At 43.0% G+C, this 18,513-nt stretch overlaps 1 protein-coding gene across 1 annotated transcript in view; it reads right to left on the minus strand.

Annotated features, from left to right (window-relative positions):
- Positions 1 to 16,343, minus strand: part of iqsec1b (IQ motif and Sec7 domain ArfGEF 1b) — a gene marked incomplete at both ends in the record, with an annotated part of 190,973 nt that extends 174,630 nt beyond the window's left edge. The window contains 2 exon segments of the mRNA XM_079218792.1: positions 16,034 to 16,061; positions 16,064 to 16,343. Coding sequence (XP_079074918.1) covers positions 16,034 to 16,061; positions 16,064 to 16,343 — 308 coding nt within the window.
- Between the last annotated feature and the right edge of the window lie 2,170 nt (positions 16,344 to 18,513).

The raw sequence follows: 18,513 nt of genomic DNA on the forward strand, positions 1-18,513 counted from the left end.
AAAAAAGGCATGAGAATATTTGCAGATTTATTTTTATCAACCCCCTTCAAAATTCAGCCATCTGGCTTCACAAGATAACAGCTCTCCTGGGCTGCTGGGTTTCACGAAGATGCTGACGTTATGCTTGATTACAACAGTAAACCAACAAACGCCCATCTATGTACCTTTGGGATACACATTCATGATAGTCAGAATAAACTGAAATGAAAGAGTAAAACAAACATTTCAAAAGTCAGTCGGTCACTATATGGATGCATAGCGACATTTAAACTGAGGTTTAACATCTTACCAGAAGTACCGTCTCATGGTTGTATGCCTCCGCTAACCAGTCAAGTTGCAGTTGTTACATCTATAATTGTCCGGTATGTCATCACTTCATCGTTTTATCTTATTAGACATGTCTGTGACGTTGTCATTCATTTTCATATGAACGTTGTTTGTGAGGTCACAGTCACTTTAGTCCAAGAGGACATTTGAGCCAAATTTGAAAGAAATTTGCACAAGGCAGTCCTGAGATATCGTCTTCATGAGAATGGGAGGGGCATGAGGGCACAGTGACTTTTGACCGCCAAATTCTGACAAGTTCATCTTTGAGTCCAGGTGGACGTTTGTGCCAAATTTGAATGTCACCAGTGTGGTCAAGACATGAAAATCAGAACAGTGTTTGACAAAAGACATTATTTTCAAAACCGCCATCAGACTAAGGCTTTTAAAACACACTGATTGAAAATGTCAAGATGAAAGCCTCAATATATCTCAGAGTGTTTTTCCTGCCCTGATCCAGATCTGAGTTCCTTATTAACTGCTGATACCAAGTCTGGTCCAATGCGTATAGTTATCTGTAAATTGTAACTAAACAAGAAGTGGATGTAGTCCCAGTGACGTCACCCATTGGTTTGTGGACCACCATTTTGAAGCCTAGCCCTCGCCATCTTGGTTTTTGGCCATTGCCATCTTGTTTTTTTGCAACCAGAAGTGAACAAGACATTTTTTTAGGCGACCAAAATGATACAATTAACATTCATGAACTGAAAACCCACTATGAAAGGAATTAAATTCTAAGACGAAAAACACAGACTATTCTCTCTTACTAGTATATTTGACTCTAAATGGACCATCATTTACGAAATGGACATCATGCTGTATTGAAGAAGACTAGATTGAGACCATAAACTCATGTTTACAATGTTTACTAAGGGAATAAATCAAGTCAGAAGTAGAGTCATTTTCTCATAGACTTCTATACAACCAGACTTCTTTTTGCAACCGGAGGAGTCGCCCCCTGCTGGCCATTACAGATAATGCAAGCTTAACACTTTTCTGGTTGCTGCTTCCCAGATAGCAGTCGACTCCGGGGCGGATCCGCCTTCAGGTCGGCAGATCCGCCCTGCTGTCAGACTCAGTTTGGCCATGTGCACCGGATACGCCCCGGAGTACGATTAACTGCGGACAACAGGCGGATGCCGCCTCTCACTGAGTACAAGCAGAATAGCTGCTGGTGTATTTATATTGCACAAGTCTGTGTAATATATATATATATATATATAAAATTTATAAGCAAACAAACTATTTTATTTTTTATTTAAATATATATTCATAAAAGGAGAAAGGATAGATGACAACTCAAACAACCAATCATGATCATGAAGTATGTCTACGCCCTACTTCCAACTGACGTTCACGTCTCATTTCACACCTGTCTTTTCTAATCTGACGCCAGCTGCACCACACGTTTTCATAACGTTTTAGGTAAGTGTTCGATATTATATTGGTTGCTACTGTCGAATTATGCTGGACTATTTGTGGTTATTGTAGATGCGGAGGAGAGGGGGCGTGGCTAGTGCTATTTCTGTTGTGGAAGTCCCACAAACGTAACATCAAACACCCTGGATCTGGGTCCATAATATCCGTAGCCCGCTCAGCCTCTCCATGACATGAGCTGCGTCTGATGCAGCTGCTTTCAGTCGGCAGGACGTCAGTGATGACGATTCAGCGTCACGTTGCACAAGCTTTAATTTATGTCATGGAGCAATAAAGGTGTGTCTAAGCTGTTTGACCAGCTGTGGAGGATGAAGCAGGACACTGTGTCGAGTCTTGGCCAATCAGCGTTAAGATGTCTCCAGCGTCTTCATTTCCCTCAAACGTGTTTTTAATGGAAGCTCGTCAGCTTGCTATCACGTTAGCTAACGTGTTTAGGTTGTGTATTGTCGTTAAAGTTCCGTTACAGTTCAGTCTTGCTTGTAAACAACCGTAACGTGATGAAACATGCCGTAACCCCTCGGTCTGGTTCAGTTCACGCTGTCACTCATTAACGTTAAACCGGCACACCGGAGGATCTGGCTGCAGGTTGTTGTTGTTTTTTACTCAAAGTAGAATCAAATCACAGAGTTGGGCTTAGCCAACAACGTGATGTCGTGGTTATAAGAGACCCAGATATTGATCAGATAATGTGAATGAAATTAATGCTTTTTTGATTTTTCTATCCGATTCATCGATTAATCGAAAATAATCGTCAGTTGCAGCCCTAGATTTAATGTTAGTTGTTAGTTGACCTAAAAATGTTGGTGCTTATATTTTTCAGGTTGCTGTAGTTTTTTTTTTTTGTACAAAGAAGTGCAGTAGACATATTCTGAGAATAGTATATTTTAACACTGTATCTGTCAATAGCTCAAATGAATGAATGAGTGGAGGAAGTGGACCTTTTCAAAGATCCCTCCAACTTTCAGCTAAAGAAGAATGTGGTGAGTTTTTTTTGTTTTAAGCATCTCAAGCAAATCTGATTAAAATGTATCTTTTATTTGAACTATTGTTGTCATTAACACTTTCGCTTTCGAAAACATTCTGTAAAGTATCAGATATTAATAGCACTTTTTTGATCCATTTTAGATTTCCTCCCTGGCAACCATTGGACATGATACAAAACGGTGACATGGAACATCCTCGCCGCATGTTCAGCGACGGCGTTGGGAAGACCATCAATTGGAAAGGGGTGAATGGGAAAAAGTCCTTCAGCCAGATGGTGTCAAAGACTCCGGCGTGCTGGAAATATCCCCCCACTGAACAAACCTAATGTGTATGTGCAGTCAGGTTGAATATTTTCAGAATGAAAGATATGCACATTTTGGGCTGAAAATTAATCGTGTGAAGTTTAAACTAAACCCCATATTATTTTCCGCTAATTCTTGCTGCTCTTCGAGTTGCAGATGCCAATCTTGTTTTTTTTTCACTGTTGTGAATGGAATAATAATCTTCAACCAGTTACACAGAGACTTGTTGGTTCTCCAATAGCGATTGCTGTTAACCACGTCCACTGGGTTCTATTAAGTTCTATTAGGATAGTTATATTAAAAGGTACAAATTGTTCTATAAGGGTAATAACTGTACATAAAACATGAAACCTTTCAAGAACTAGTTGTCTCATAATCATTATTAGTTGATAACTGTACACGTCGAAAAATAATTGTTTGTCCTTTAATAAAAAACTGTTTTGATATCATTTATGGTTGCATTTCTTTTTTCCATTGATGCATTTTAAATATATGTTGCTTAGCTATGAGATTTTTCTGTAGTTATTTTGAGTAATGGAGGATCCGGGCCAAATGAGCCGCTTTATGAACGGGTCCAAATTGAATATGAGCGGATACGGGCCGTATCTGGTCTGAATCTTTGACCCAGAGCCGTTCCGGATACGGGCCGGATCTTTGACCCGTAGCCGTTCCGGATCTGTGCCGGATCTGGTCCGGATCTGGTCCGGATCTTCGGCCCGTAGCCATTCCGGATCTGGCCGGATCTGTGCCTGATCTGGTCCGGATCTTCGACGTGCATCGGTTCCGGATCCGTCCCGCTGTGCATCTAGCCTCCGATCCGGAGCCGTTTTGCGGATCCGTTCCGGAGCCTATGATACCTCCTGGGCGGATCCGGAACGGAGTCAGTTTGCTATCTGGGTTGTATTAACCCTAATGTTTAACTTGTTTTCACAACATACATGATCTAAAATAATCTGGTTCAAAAGTATGTTTATTAGATTAAATTATTGATATTTATACGGCGACTCCTGAAGCCGATGCGACACAATCAGCTTGAGATAAGAACTACAGACGGCCCCTCGCAGTTGTGCGGTGGTGTTACAGACAGGAGCTTCTTCCCTTACAAAACACATTAGGCAGAAAACAGACAGACAACCCCCAACAGCAGCCATGTTTAATTTAGTTTCATCGTCAATTAATCACCGAATTATCGTTAATTAGCAACAGCCGATGCGACCCACCAGCCGATGCGACCCACCACCTGCAACGTTTGCCATTTAAAGTGGTGAAAGTGGCAGCCAGTGCCTGCTGAACATTAGAAGCTGCTATCTGGAAGTTTTGTACGGTATTCTTTGCTAATGACAAAGCTAATCCATCTTCTTTGTTGCACATTCACAAAACCACCCACTTGTCTACCTGCCTTTTGCAAAAGTGTATTGTTAAAGAATGTGTGTGTGTGTGTGTGTGTGTGTGTGGGTGTGTGTGTGTGTGTGTGTGTGTGTGTGTGTGTGTGTATAATGTGATGAATCTAAAGCCCTACAATTGCAGGCCTCTGGCAGATTGACATCAGAGGGCTGGTGGTGCTGTGAGACGAGGAGTCAACAGAAACGATCATTAAACATGCCGACTGTTCAGCAGATGACAGCAGCGCTGACTCCATTTAATCGCAGTTCAAAACATGAGCACAAAAAAAAAGAGCTAGTTTCTCTCACAGGAGAGGTGAGGAACAGGAAGAAGAGAGGGGGAGAAGGAGGTGGAGGGGAGGGGGGAACATCAGCATACGTCTGTGTAAAAGCCTCAACACGCACTCATCACCGTGTAGAGCCGACATTGGTTCCCTCATTTGTTGTGTTTATCGTTTTGTGTATATCATGTCCTTCACAAAATAACCCCTGCAGCAGTTATCATGTTAATGACTAAACACACGATTCTGTGGAAAACAAATCCCTGCCCGCACATTCAGTGGGAGGAAAAATGCATGAAAAGTGGATGAAATTGAAATTCCAGGCTGTTCCACAATGAGGTCCACCGTGACATAAATGGATTGGCAGCGGAGGAGCCGGTCTGCAAGATAGGTCCTGCGGGCTGGCAGAGAAATGTCTTCAGCTGAATGATAGATGACCTCCATCTACACACTTGGTCAGATCCTGGAGAAAAAGGTGATTGTCTGCTCTCAAGTGGACGGCGCCTGGGGGGGTCATAGTTTGATCTCGTCCATCCAGGGTGAATGCCAACACTGGTCTGCACAATGTGCACCAACAGCAGTAAATACAGATGGTGCTTAATAAACTATGGAGGCAAAAAAAAGGTAGTTTAAAGTTGACCTTTTTGGATATTCAATTAAATGAAAAGGGAATATGCTGATGAGGTTCTTGTGATGGCATTTCATTGCTGAGACATGCTGTTGGTGATTATGGTTTCAGCAAAGGAATGGCTATCTATCTATCATCTGATAGAGAACCACAAGTTATTGCATTTATCCCACTTCTGATTGTTTCCCATTCTCCGGCAAGCCTTTCTTTAACTTCCACGCACATTCGGCATAAAGCAAGAATTTGTGTTCTTATTCTGATCCTCTATTTAAGGGCGTACCGATGAAGGCCTTTTACATTGGCTCTGACGATACCGTGTTTGATCAGATGCTAAAATCTTAACTTTATATCTATCTGACACAGCCCCATTTTCATTAAGGAAAGTTTTTTGCACATTTTGAAGTATATATAAAACGTTTTCACGCTGGCTTTTGTGGTTTTTGTCTTTGTCGAAAAAGAGTTGATGCACCAAAGGACATAGAAACGTCTTTAGCCGACCTTTTTAACTTTTAACTCACGTGACTGATCTGCTGTTTGTGTCTTCTCGGTTGTATATTTATATTGTCTTTGTCTCCGTATAGCACGAATCATGGCCAATATTAGCTGACATTAACTAAAACCTTTCCAAATCAATTGGTACATGAGTTGGATGGCCAAGCCATAATGTTTTTGTTTACGGTTCGCAACCTCTACTTCTTCTACTCAGTTTACTGGCGGATTACAGCCATGTGTAGCCGATAGGGCCAACTTCTAACCACTGTAGCTGAATTTATTCTCTCCAAACCAGTTGATGGATAGGCTTAAATTGGCTTGACAACTGAATAGAAACCTGGTTCCTGAAAAAAAAAAAAAAGCTGGAGCCAACTTAATATAAACACCTTGTTTTTCACACACAATCCAAATACCGAAAGCCCTGGTTTTATTAACGATTGATTGAATTATTGATTAAATATGAAGGAAGTCCAACTGGGAGAATGAGACTCATTCATGTGACAAGATCCACAAAGATGATGGGACCTCACAAAAGGTATTTGACAATGTGAAGGGAGCAGTTTAACCAGTCAGACCCAAAGACCAGTTTAATTTTGACAGCTGAGGACCTACCACTGGCGACAAATCTCACATGAGGCCCATTGTTCCTAAACGATCGATAACTGCTGGTGATAAACAATTTGAGACGAAGCGGGCAGTGTCAAGTTTGAATGGGAGTACAGAATTATTATTATTATCAAACGGTAGCAATGGCTCTGAAAAGAAGTTTGTTCCTTTGAGGACACTGTCGTCAGCTTGGAGCAGTTGCAATGAATGCCAATCGTGACCCAGTTTCACAACAAAATAAGTATTTAACTAGAAAAGTGCTCTCAGTAGAGTGCAGGTGTGTCTGCAACGACCGCTGCTGTAATGTTTGCTTGAATAATACAAACCACAATTGTCCCCCATCTAGACTGCCAGCGTATCATACGTGTTTTGGCACTCAGACGTCTGAAGCAGTTATTGATTCCTTGGGGCCCCATGCCTGGAGGGGAGTGAGCAATCATTAACAGTATAATACGCTAGTAACATGTGTTTTTCAAAAAGTGTTAAATCACTGCAACCGTCATAAATGAGCACAACAAACACTAGGCTGATGGGTCCAGCAGTATGTGAGATAAGCCATGGACAGACAGACATATGCACACATGACCGAACACATAATCTCCCCAGGGTACACCTGGCTGAGATAAAAAAAATACATATATAATATATTTCTCTTTTCAAATTGCCTTTTGTCGATTTTCCCTTTGTTGTTGTTTTCGCCAGTATGGCTAAATACACAACTTCCAGTTTTTTGCAATTTAACTGTTTAAATTGTCTGTATGCTTCCAATTGCTTACACTGTTCTAAACCCCAGTGACGCTGAAGAACAATAAACAGGTAAGTCCATGACTGAATGGGTTACTAAATAATAATAAAAGATAATACTGACACTAGGGCTGCAACAACGAATTGATAAAAATCGATTATCAAAAGAGTTGGCAACGAATTTCATTATCGATTCGTTGTGTCGCGCGATTATTACGCCAGGCAATAAGTCGCGGTGAAGAAAAAAAAAAAAAGAGCAGAGCAACTGGCCTGCCAGCGTTTCTGAGATGAGAGTGAGATGCAGAGAAAAGCTGAGGTTGTGATCTTCAATAGAACATCTTGGATGTGTCGAGTCTTGGCCAATCAGCGTTAAAATGTCTACAGCGTCTTAATTTCCCTCAAACTTGTTTTTAATGGAAGCTAGTCAGCTTGCTATCACGTTAGCTAACGTTTTGGGGTTGTGTATTGTCGTTAAAGTTACGTTTTGTTCCGTTACAGTTCAGTCTTGCTTGTAAACAACCGTAACGTGATGAAACATGCCGTGACCCCCCGGTCTGGTTCAGTTCACGCTGTCACTCGTTAACGTTAAACCGGCACACCGGAGGATCTGGCTGCAGGTTGTTGTTGTTTTTTACTCAAAGTAGAATCAAATCACGGAGTTGGGCTTAGCCAACAACGTGATGTCGTGGTCAGAAGAGACCCAGATATTGATAACGTTAAACCGGCACACCGGCGGATCTGGCTGTAGGTTTTTTTATTTTTTTTACTCAAAGTAGAATTAATCAAATCACGTAGTTAGGCTTAGCCAACAACGATGCAGGTGGAGGTCAGAACAGACGTGAGAGGAGCAGTACAGCTTCCCTCTGTCCCAGTGTTTCATACATATTGATAAAGCAGGGTATGCTAAATGCAGCCTCTGCTCCAAGGAGATCGATTACAGTAAAAGGGGCTCACATGCCTATATATTTGACAGATGTAAAGCATACATGTGTATGCATTTTGTGTTAGTCCATTTTTATTCTATTTTTTTAATTAACAGCTCAGGGATGTTCAAGGAGCAACCTGTTTGTGCTTTCTGAACATGTTTTGCACTGGGAATTTGCACTGTTACTTCTGTTTTTTAATAAAGGATGGGAAATTAATGTTTTTTGTTTTTTTTATCCGATTCATTGATCAATCGAAAAAATAATCAACCGATTAATCCATTATTAAAATAATTGTTAGTTGCAGCCCTAACTGACACCCACAAATCCACATGTCCCGTCACTGTGAGTAGCACATCTTCAGTTTAATATTCACATGCCTCATTCAGCTGGGAAGATATTGTGCAGTTTTAATGATCTTGTCTGTCACATTACCTCAGACGTCATATTGTAATGCCCCTTCCTGTGCCGCCAAAACTCCTACTGCAACACAGGTGCTCACACTGAGTGCCACAGCATGTCCTTAAGGATATTACCAAAATAGAGAGAAGCAGTAGAGTAAGTTTGATGTTTGAAGTTGGAAGTCAGAAAATTACTGAATATATCAATTCATTTTTTGTTTGTTTTTCAAGCAAAAATGTCACATTTTCTCAAGTTCAGGTTTCTCAAAAAATGGCACTTTTCTTTGTCATGTTTTATCACAAAGCAAACTATATATCTTTGGGGTTTGGACTGACGATCAGATGAAATGCCACCCTTGACGTTAGGAAATTTCGGGGATGTTTCAGGCGATTAATAAAAAAAAAGATCTGCAGATTTATAGAGAATGACGCTTAGCTGCAGCCCCCGCATTGTCCAATTCTACTTTAAATGGAAAGCAAGAAGAAGTGCCCTGCAGTACAGTTGTATTTCTATCACAGCACGGTGTCAGTCAAGGCGACAGTCAGCCGCATCCTGTCAAATACCACTCAACAACACTAACATTGCAACAAGCTCAGTGCAGTTTATAGCAGATTATGAAATCTGCAGACTAGAATGTTTGCAGTGCTTTAAAAAGGTGCCAAATCCACTCAGAACATACCTGTTGCCTCTACACAGCTCTCAACATGGCGACGCTGAGCCAGCGGCTTGCAGCCCTGACATGGCTAACGGTGCTAACAGCGCTGACAGAGCTAACAGTGTTTACTTGAGGGGGAACCGGAGGATGGGCTCTACACACAGCTAGCCATGTGTGGCACGCTGCGCTAGCATGCTCTAAAATGCCACAAACCATAGAGAAACTCTGATAACGACTTCATTCTCTGCTCAGATATACATGAGTCCTCTGTATCTTCACATAGCTAATAGTTATTTGCTGCCATATTAATGCTCTGAATATCATTTTGAGAACCTTTAAAGATGCACAACATATATATGGTGGGATATGTTTGTCTCTGTTTCCAATGAAACCTCAGGGTACCTTTAAACTCTTGCCTCAGAGATCAACAACTTCCTGGCAAGCGTTCCAAGAACATTAATTCTAATTTGTACCGTTCTGCTCCAGTACACAATATCCCATGCTCCCCCTCCGCCACCAGATAATCAATAAGCATGACTCAGCGCAGAGCCCGTGGCCCGCTCTCAGGAGGATCTCACATGATATTGCAAGTAAAAACGTATTTAAATCCTACTTTGGATTGTAGAATCTGACAGGGGAAGTTCATTCCTTTATGCAGTGGGCAGTTTCGCAACATTGTTTCTAAATGTTACAGATATTTTACTTCTACCTCGACACATCTATTTTATCAGCATTCTACAACTGTCAGCAAAAAAGTGATGCGACCTCTGTCCAACATCAGGACTCATCAATCAAATAGATCATTTATTTCCTGTGTGTCCTATTGAGGTGTCGCTTCAGTCGCTTCAGCTCAAGATGACGCAAAAGGCTCGACATTGGAGTCAGTTGAAAGCCTGATGAAATTCCATCTAGTCAGGTTTCAAGGAATGCAAATAAAATACTTATCTACACAGTAAATACCGGATAGAGATGCGTGTGCGCTGCATTGCTGACAAATGGTCAAAGTGAATGCTGATTGGTTCAACCATTGCTGCAAGAACACGTGACAGGACGCAGCTTGTGGTTATTGTCATCATAGAAAAACAAGCATTTTTAATTGGAAATCATATCCGACTGGCTTTTCAAGACCCACAATGATGAAATTATGAGAGGGGAAAATATGTTTTTGTGAGGAGGATAATTAACTTTCAATCTCCCATCATGATCTCACACCGGGGGGCAAATTCGGATAACAACGCAATCGGAAAGAGAAAAGTTTGCCACGTTTGGAACAAAGAGTGCTAAAATCAAAGCTGCTACGAGGAACTTTCATTTTGCGCCGATGAAGGCGGTCCCTGTGGACAAAAGGCTTTTCCAGCACCCCTTTTGGAAAAGCTCTCATTTTACTGACAGCCCTGGTTCTGGTTCTTGCCTCCAGCGGGCCGAGCGATGCAGCCTGGGTCTCCAATGGAGTCTGAGCCGAGTAGTTTCTGGTGAACCTGCTCGATCCCGTCCGATTCTGTCGGAATCGAACCCGCTGGCACCGACGACAAGCATGAAGAATAACCACACAGAAATAGCCAATCTTCTCCCGGACGGTCTTGTTTACTGATGGTTATTTCGAGGCTTCAGTATTAAACTGGCACTGTTTTATAATCAGTTAAAAGCTCCTCATGGTAACTTTGAAAGGAGATGCACGTACAGGATCTGTGTTATTCCGCTTTCATTCGATGCAGCCACGGAGTTGGCGTTGTTGTTTATGTCATCACTTTGGATTTGGCAATACATCAATTTCTCATTAGCATCCGGTCCTCCCAACGCCTGGCAACGCTGTGTGATAAATCACCACATTCTTCACCTTCCGTGTGCAGCTTATAAGTTACTTCCTCGCAAGTTTGACCTCATTACACATTTAAAATACCGGAACAATATACAGCAACATACAGTACACAGGACGTTACGCATCGAGAATAAACACCGACAGAATCAGATAACGTAGCAGATCTCTCTCCCGCTCTACGTTTTTTTTTTTTACTTTACCTCCAACAGCCCCCATGAATATTTTATTTCGAAATGTGTTCTCCTTTTGAAAGTTTATTTATTCTTCTCATCTTCTGCATTTATAAGGCAGCCTGTCAAGACCACCCTCAGGCTTCAAAACATACAGTGTTCTCTTGTGTGAAATGTATTTCTAGCTTTGGCTTTAAACGCATCACAAACAGTGCATATTTCACAGTTTGCCCACAGCAACTGTGGCGTGTGCGAGAGTCGAAACTTTGCTATATTCCGATTTTCATACGTCCTCTGGCAGCGTTCACTTTTTGGACTCCTGATTCGCTGCATGTTCTGAGCAGCTGACCAGCGCACTGTTATTTCCTGCAGCACACACACACACACACACACACACACACACACACACACACACACACACACAAACACACACACACACACACAGAACTGATGAAGCCCTGGGCACAGGTCTGAAATAAATATGTTCAGAACAGCAGCTCTTGCTGTGGGTGTGTGACATATGGTGGTTTGTTCATTCTCTGTGTTTCAGTATGTGTGATGTGATGGACAGCTGCTTGAGCCAGGAGGGCACCGTGCAGCTTACTCAGTGAGACTTAAATCAATGTATCCTCATTATGTTCTTTTTTTTTGGTGTTTTCCTACGAATGTCCAGCAACATGAGCGATCAGTGTCTGCAGAGTTGAGGCAACAAGACTACTTAGTTAGGTTCAGAAAAAGATTATGGTTTGGGTTAGAAGAAGTATATAAGTACGGAAGTACTTCAGGGAGTACGGAAGTTATGCGGCAAATACGTCAAAGTTTGGGGAGAATAAGTACGGAAGTTACAAAACAAATAAGTCAACGCTTGGGTTAAAAGAAGTACGGAAGTGTATTTCCCTCCCGTTGCCTTGGGGTCAAAATGACCCGTCTACGAGTGTACAGTAAATGTATGTGTGTTGATGGGTCATTTTGACCCCAAGACAACACAAGGGTTAAGTAACCATTAGCAGGCAATATGCACCTTCTTCGCCCGCATAATGTACACAGATTATTCCTGAATACTGACTTTCATGGAAGCCCAGACATGCAGAAGGTCATCAGTACTCTTGTGTTGGAGTACTGATGACTAACTCATTTAGGTTGCACTAATTTGATTAAAACATATCCACAATATTGTTTTCACTCACTATCATACAACATAAACTATGATGAATAGGCCTGAGATGTCAAGTTCTTCAGCCGGGCCTGAGATTTGATTTCATTGACCTCTGACCAGCCTTCTCAGTAAATCAGTGTGGTTGTTTAGCGGTGCCGCTATGAAACTCCGTAATCCTGAACGCTCATGACGCAAATGTTCTCAGACCAAACTGCCAAAAGCAGTCTTCTACGTCCCGCTGTTCCCGGCCTCGTATCTCCCACCGCACACACGCCGTGTGACTGCGATAAGAGCCGCGCGAGTTGTGTGAACTTTACCAGCCAAATAAAAAGCGCAGAGTAAACACAGAGCGGGCGGCCCCGCCACAGTGGATTAGCTGGTGGAGGCCGCTGCGCTGGGAACGACGCGCTCCCACCTCCAACGAGGCGGAAACACTCTGCTCTGGAATCTGCTGAGAAATCTCTGAGAGGCCTCGCTCACTCGTTACCTCGAGGGTGACCCGTCTCAGTGTGTGGCGGTGATGAACTTGCATTATAATGTGTGTGTGCGTGCATCTGTGTCTGTGTCTGTGTGTGTGTGTCAGAGGGCCTGGGAGGAACAGAGCTCCCCCATTGGCCCTCCAGTCAAGGCCGGGGACTGTGCTGCTGCTGACTGCGGTCAACACGGAGAGAACAGCTGACGTGGCCCAACTGTTGACAGAACACAAGAGACAGGACTCCCTCTCAGCTGTGTGTGTTTGTGTGTGTGTGTGTGTGTGTGTGTGTGTGTGTGTGTATGCAGAGGAAGTGCTCTCCGCTAAACAAAATATATATTTGCAGCACGGACGTGAACTGCGTCGGGAAGGGGATTTAAAAACAAAACCTGTCCGCTCAGGTGTTGAAGGGTCGCAAAAGGGGCGGGGCCTCCAGAGAGAGACGAGCGCCGCACGGATAGCTATTTATAGTTTAAATTACTTAATTTACCACGAGTGAGCAAATATGATAATTATGTCATGAGGGTTTTTCTTTCTTTTTTTTCCTTTTTCAAGGCCTCACAGTGAAAAATAAACAGATCCGGGTTGTAGGTGAGAAGAAGGGCATTTCTGTGAAGGCGGAGTTTTGGGCGGTTCATGGAAAAAAATAAACGGCCAGTGACAAAGCGTCTGCCGTACCGCGTTCGACAATTTATCCAAGTTGCGCGGATGGGATCGTGCTGCTAATGTGCCTGCCGTTACCGAGCAACCAAAACCTGTGCACTGTGATGGTGATGACGATGACGAAGTTGCGGTAATTTATCAGTGAGCCTTGCTGAATAGACCAAAGAAAGACGAATGGACTTTCAGCACCATAAATCCCTCCCACTGACGGTTTGTCTGGCCTTTCAACCGGATGTTGTGACGTCCCATCGCCAGACAGGGAGGGAGGACTATTGCACAGGTATCTCTTTATCCCTTCAGATATCTCTCTGTATCGGACTACCGATGGCGATGTAACAAATCGATGAGCAAGACAGTTTTGCGGCAATAGCAGCGTTATATGTTTTTGATACAATATGATGAAGTACTTTCATTTTTCAAGGCGCACTGATTTTATACATGAAGTTTGCTCTGGAGTACGACGGCTTATTATTGGGCCATCGTAGGGGGGAGGAAAAAAAGGCAGGGAGAAGGAGAAATCTCAGAGTTTACGAGATTGGAGTCATAAATTTACAAGCCAAAAATAACAATATTCTCTGAGATTAAAGTGGTGCGGTTATGAGAAAAATCGAATCTCCAGGATCTTTCTGTGAGAATAAAAAAAAATAATTCATCACCTCATGAAAGTACAGACGCCACTGTGTCCTGTGTATCATGCCGCTTGTGGATGACCTGATCAAATTAAACTTATATAATTATACTTACTTATGGTGATTTATAAAGAGGTTCCTATTGAGTTTCCAGAAAATCTACGATATTTAATATTGTGCTGTCAAATTAATTGCAATGATGTTTACAACAATGTTGATAATAGATTATTATTATATGCTTTTCTTAGTTGTCTATCATTGTAAACTAAATATATATTTGATATATATTTGTGTGCTAGTAGATTATTATTGAAGTAATTCAGTAAACATTCTATGCTTTTCTTCGTTGTCTATCTTTGTAAACTGAATATAAATTTGTGTTTTATAGTATTGGTTGAAGTTGATAATGTCTTCAGACCAACGACTAGATTCAGAGATTCAACTGACATCCACATCACACATCATAACAATATCAGTTTTCACTCCACGTTTTTGGTGGCCAAACTAATTCATGATAACGATATCATTGATATTTTATGGAAAATTGGAAGAAAATCAACAATAATGCTTATAATAAAATCGATTTTTCTTGCAATTATTACGTACATTAATATATTTTCCCATGAATACTTTTACATTTAATGCAAATATTAAGCAGCGAAAAAATGAGCATTGAGTTATCAGAGCTTTTGCATCAACCAATCACGTTGCTCGGAACCGGTTGAGTAACGCCTATATTTGTGAGGATTAAAAACAACAAAACTCAACATTATTACTAACATGATATAAATATTTCACTTTTAATTAAACTCCTTAAACTCCTCAACACATAACGTCCGCAGGCGAGTATTTCGCATTTCCGCGTTGCTTATCCGTCTCTTGCCGGTGTTTTTAAATGTAGATGTTTTTTTTTTCATTCTCTCAAATATATAGATACTCACACCAGGTTATAACGCGTTAGTGATCATAACATCATAACCAAAAGAACAAACCAAAAAAGAAACATAAAACATTCGAATTGTCCCATCTGTACTGTACCTTTAAGAGGCGCCGGGGTTAATTAGAACGAGCGTGAAACATCGCGGTAGTTCAATAACCGGCATATCTCCACACCCCTAGTCCTGGGGGGCTTGGAACAAATCCATATATTCTGTGATACACATATTGGGATTTCATCCTGCATGGCATGACTGCTGCTTAACGATAAAAGTTCAACACAACCTTTTTGAAATGACATTAATTGACCACGATCCGAACATGCAATATGATCACAGGTGCTCATGGAGGTGACCTCAGAATGTGTGGAGCGTATTGCCTCTGAAAACACGCAGTTTTGCTGTGGCTTAAAAGGAACATTACACAACAACCAGGACCCCACGTGATCCAAGAGCTTTGGAATATTCTGTTGACATGCAGTGAAACAGAACTGCGTTTTATCAATGATACAGCACGCACGGGAACTTCCGTTTGTTTATTTATTTGATTATTTAACCTCACATTGTGTGGTGCAGCCTTTCATGGAACACTTCTGGATGCATTGTGATAGCTGCAGCTCTCCAACGCAACTACGTCGCCTCAAATGAAAATTAATACGTTTAAAAAATAAAAAATAAAGGTCGGGAAGGAAAATAAGTCAACACATTTCTCTTCAGACAACATCCAGCTTCTGCTTCATCCAGCGGCACCAAAAAAAGATGCGTAAAGCTACGACAAAACCACAGTTAATATACAGCCTTGGGGGGGATCCATATTACGCAATACGCGGGCAAAGCGTGCGCACCCCTGTGTGTGTGCGAGAGGGGGGGGGCGATCCCTGGCAATGTATGAGGGATTACACGGATAATTAAGAGTGCGTGACAAAGTGGCAGAGAAGTGTGCTTTCGACGGCGGTTTGCGTGGTCTCTGGTGACCCAGAACGCACGCGAGGGTGCCAGCGCCCCTGCGTTTTGGGCACATGTGGGCACACTATGGGGGGTCGTTGTTGGGAACTTACTTTTCCTGCGCCGTGTTCTCCTTGATGGCTACCAGGGCGGAGTGGTTGCCCTGCTGGAGCCTGCAGGTGGCCAGGTGCCGCTGGTGCTGGTCCTTCAGGCACACGTTCTCCTTGCAGAGCTCCGTCACCTGGAGCTCCAGCTCCTCGATCCGGACGCGCTGCTTCTCCAGCAGCCCCTGCTGCGTCTCGATGATCTTGTTCAGCTCCGCGAGGTACTCCGCCGCCTTGCTGGGGTTCTCCGCCGGGTTCTCCATCTCGTAAAAACCCCGTTGCCCGTCCATATCCACACACAAGCCAGAAGAAGAAGGAGAAGAAGAACAAGAACAAGAACAAGAAGAAAAAAGAAGCAGCGCGCTCTCTCCCTGTTTACCCGCGCGCGCGCGCGCTCAGTAGTAGCGAGACTGAGCGCTGTCAAATCCAGAGATCCTCCTCCGCGCCGACATGGCTGCTGGTTTCTAGTTCTGGCCGCTTTAAACCGTGAAGTTGTCCCGGGTTCGGTGCGCTGCTGTACGCCGCCCGCCGCCGCCGCCGCGTCCACACTCCGCTCTGCTCCGACAGCCAAACTAACCTCCAGCCAGCCGCTCAGTACGCGGCGGCGGTGGTGGTGGGTAAGGGGGGGCGGGGTTAACTCTTTCGGCGCTGGAGGTTCAGCGCTCCGGCTGCTGCGCGTGCCGAGGAGGTCTGTGTGTGAGCGTGCAGAGGAGCTTCGTGTGCTCTGGGGAGGGAGGGGGGCGTGGTCGAGGCGTCTCCTCAACAGGTTTCCCCCGCCAAAGCACAGGTGCGCGCGCTCACCTCGACGGCCGTGCACACTGGCGCGTGGGGTCAGATGTGTATGTTTACTCGTGCGAGGTAATGCCGGCCCGCCCCTCCCCTACACCGGCGTGCACAAACCGGCAGGTGGATTCGCCTGGTAGGGGTAGCTGCTTTTACTAATCATTACAGAAAGGAGTATGTTTTATCATGAACCTTGTTAAAATTATATCTATTTCATGGTGCTGTCAAGAGCCCTCCAAGCATGGTAAACATGAGCCTCTGGGCCAAATGTGAATGCAGGAGTGACTGTAGGAGTACTTTTATGGCCAGGTAGGTGTGGCGTAAGCAGGTGGCCACCTCCGGTTCTGCCAAGTGAAGCCGATGGGGGACGTGTCTTAAAACTTGCATTCTCTCTACTGACCAGCAGGGGGCGACTCCTCTGGTTGCAAAAAGAAGTCAGATTGTATAGAAATCTATGAGAAAATGACTCTACTTCTCACTTGATTTATTCCCTCAGTAAACATTGTAAACATGAGTTTATCGTCTCAATCTCTAGTTTCAAGTCTTCTCCAATACAGCATGATGTTCATATAGTAAATTATGGTCCATTTAAAGTCAAATAGACCATAAAGCAGAGTATGATTAGGACTTACTGTGATGGACAGGTCTTTACCAGAGATGTATACGGAGTCTCCACATCACTCCTCCGCATTCCAATTATGGTAACTTCTGTTTATTGTTTGATTGGTACTAGCTGATATGCTGACTGGGACTCATCATCAACATCTTAATCATGCCATTAGACGTCGTAAGACCTCAAAGTGCCAATCCTTAAGATTTCAGCTCTGCGTGTTCTAGAATTTCTATATCAGTGAAAAACAAAGGAATTGGGCTTACAGTTTATATTTTTCTTGAGTGTCAAGTTTATGAATTGCGTGCATAGCTCCATTTCTGTGTGTGTGTGTTCAATAGAGCAAAGCTAATGCGTTTTTTGTTTCGTTTTTTCTCCCGTGGATCGTCTCCACAGCTTGTAATCCTGCTAATGTATGAATATTGCAATACTTTTTTCATCAGCGGGCCATAGACTCAATCACCAATGAGTTACATCATTCGGTGACTTAACAGATATTTATTTAAATGTGAGTCTTCCAGATTGCCACTCTAACCAAGAACCCTCCCGCACCGCTGTGTCTCGCTCCATTAGACTTTATTAAAAGTAGGCTACAGCTTGCACATTAAGCTGGTATCAGCATTAACATATAATTTTTATCCCTCTACAAATACACCTTTGAGGACGGGACTAATCCATTTATTTAATGTCTGCTTTTATTTTGTCGTTGGGGGGGATTGCGTGCAACAAAAGCACCGAGTCGGGACCGGGATCGTTTCAAGCACATGGGCATTGTATGAGTGGGTCTGTGGGTGTGACGTTGGGGCCATTATTATTCTGACATGTGTATCTACATATAATTTAGAATTGATTTCAGTACCCACACTACCGTACTATTTAGTCATAAAGATTAGCACGTCGTAATACATAGCAAGCCATAAAGTACCAGGATGTTCTCCTGCATCCGGTTGCGTTTTGCCGTATGCAAGCCAGCATGCTCTTCTGGCTATTCTGACCCACAATCCTTTGCGCAGCACATATTTGAGTCTCTTATTTGTCATTTCCTCACTCCTCGATCCTCGCTTGGA

This window comes from Taurulus bubalis (assembly GCF_910589615.1).
Source record: "Taurulus bubalis genome assembly, chromosome: 5".
In the NCBI taxonomy this organism is placed as follows: Eukaryota; Metazoa; Chordata; class Actinopteri; order Perciformes; family Cottidae; genus Taurulus; species Taurulus bubalis.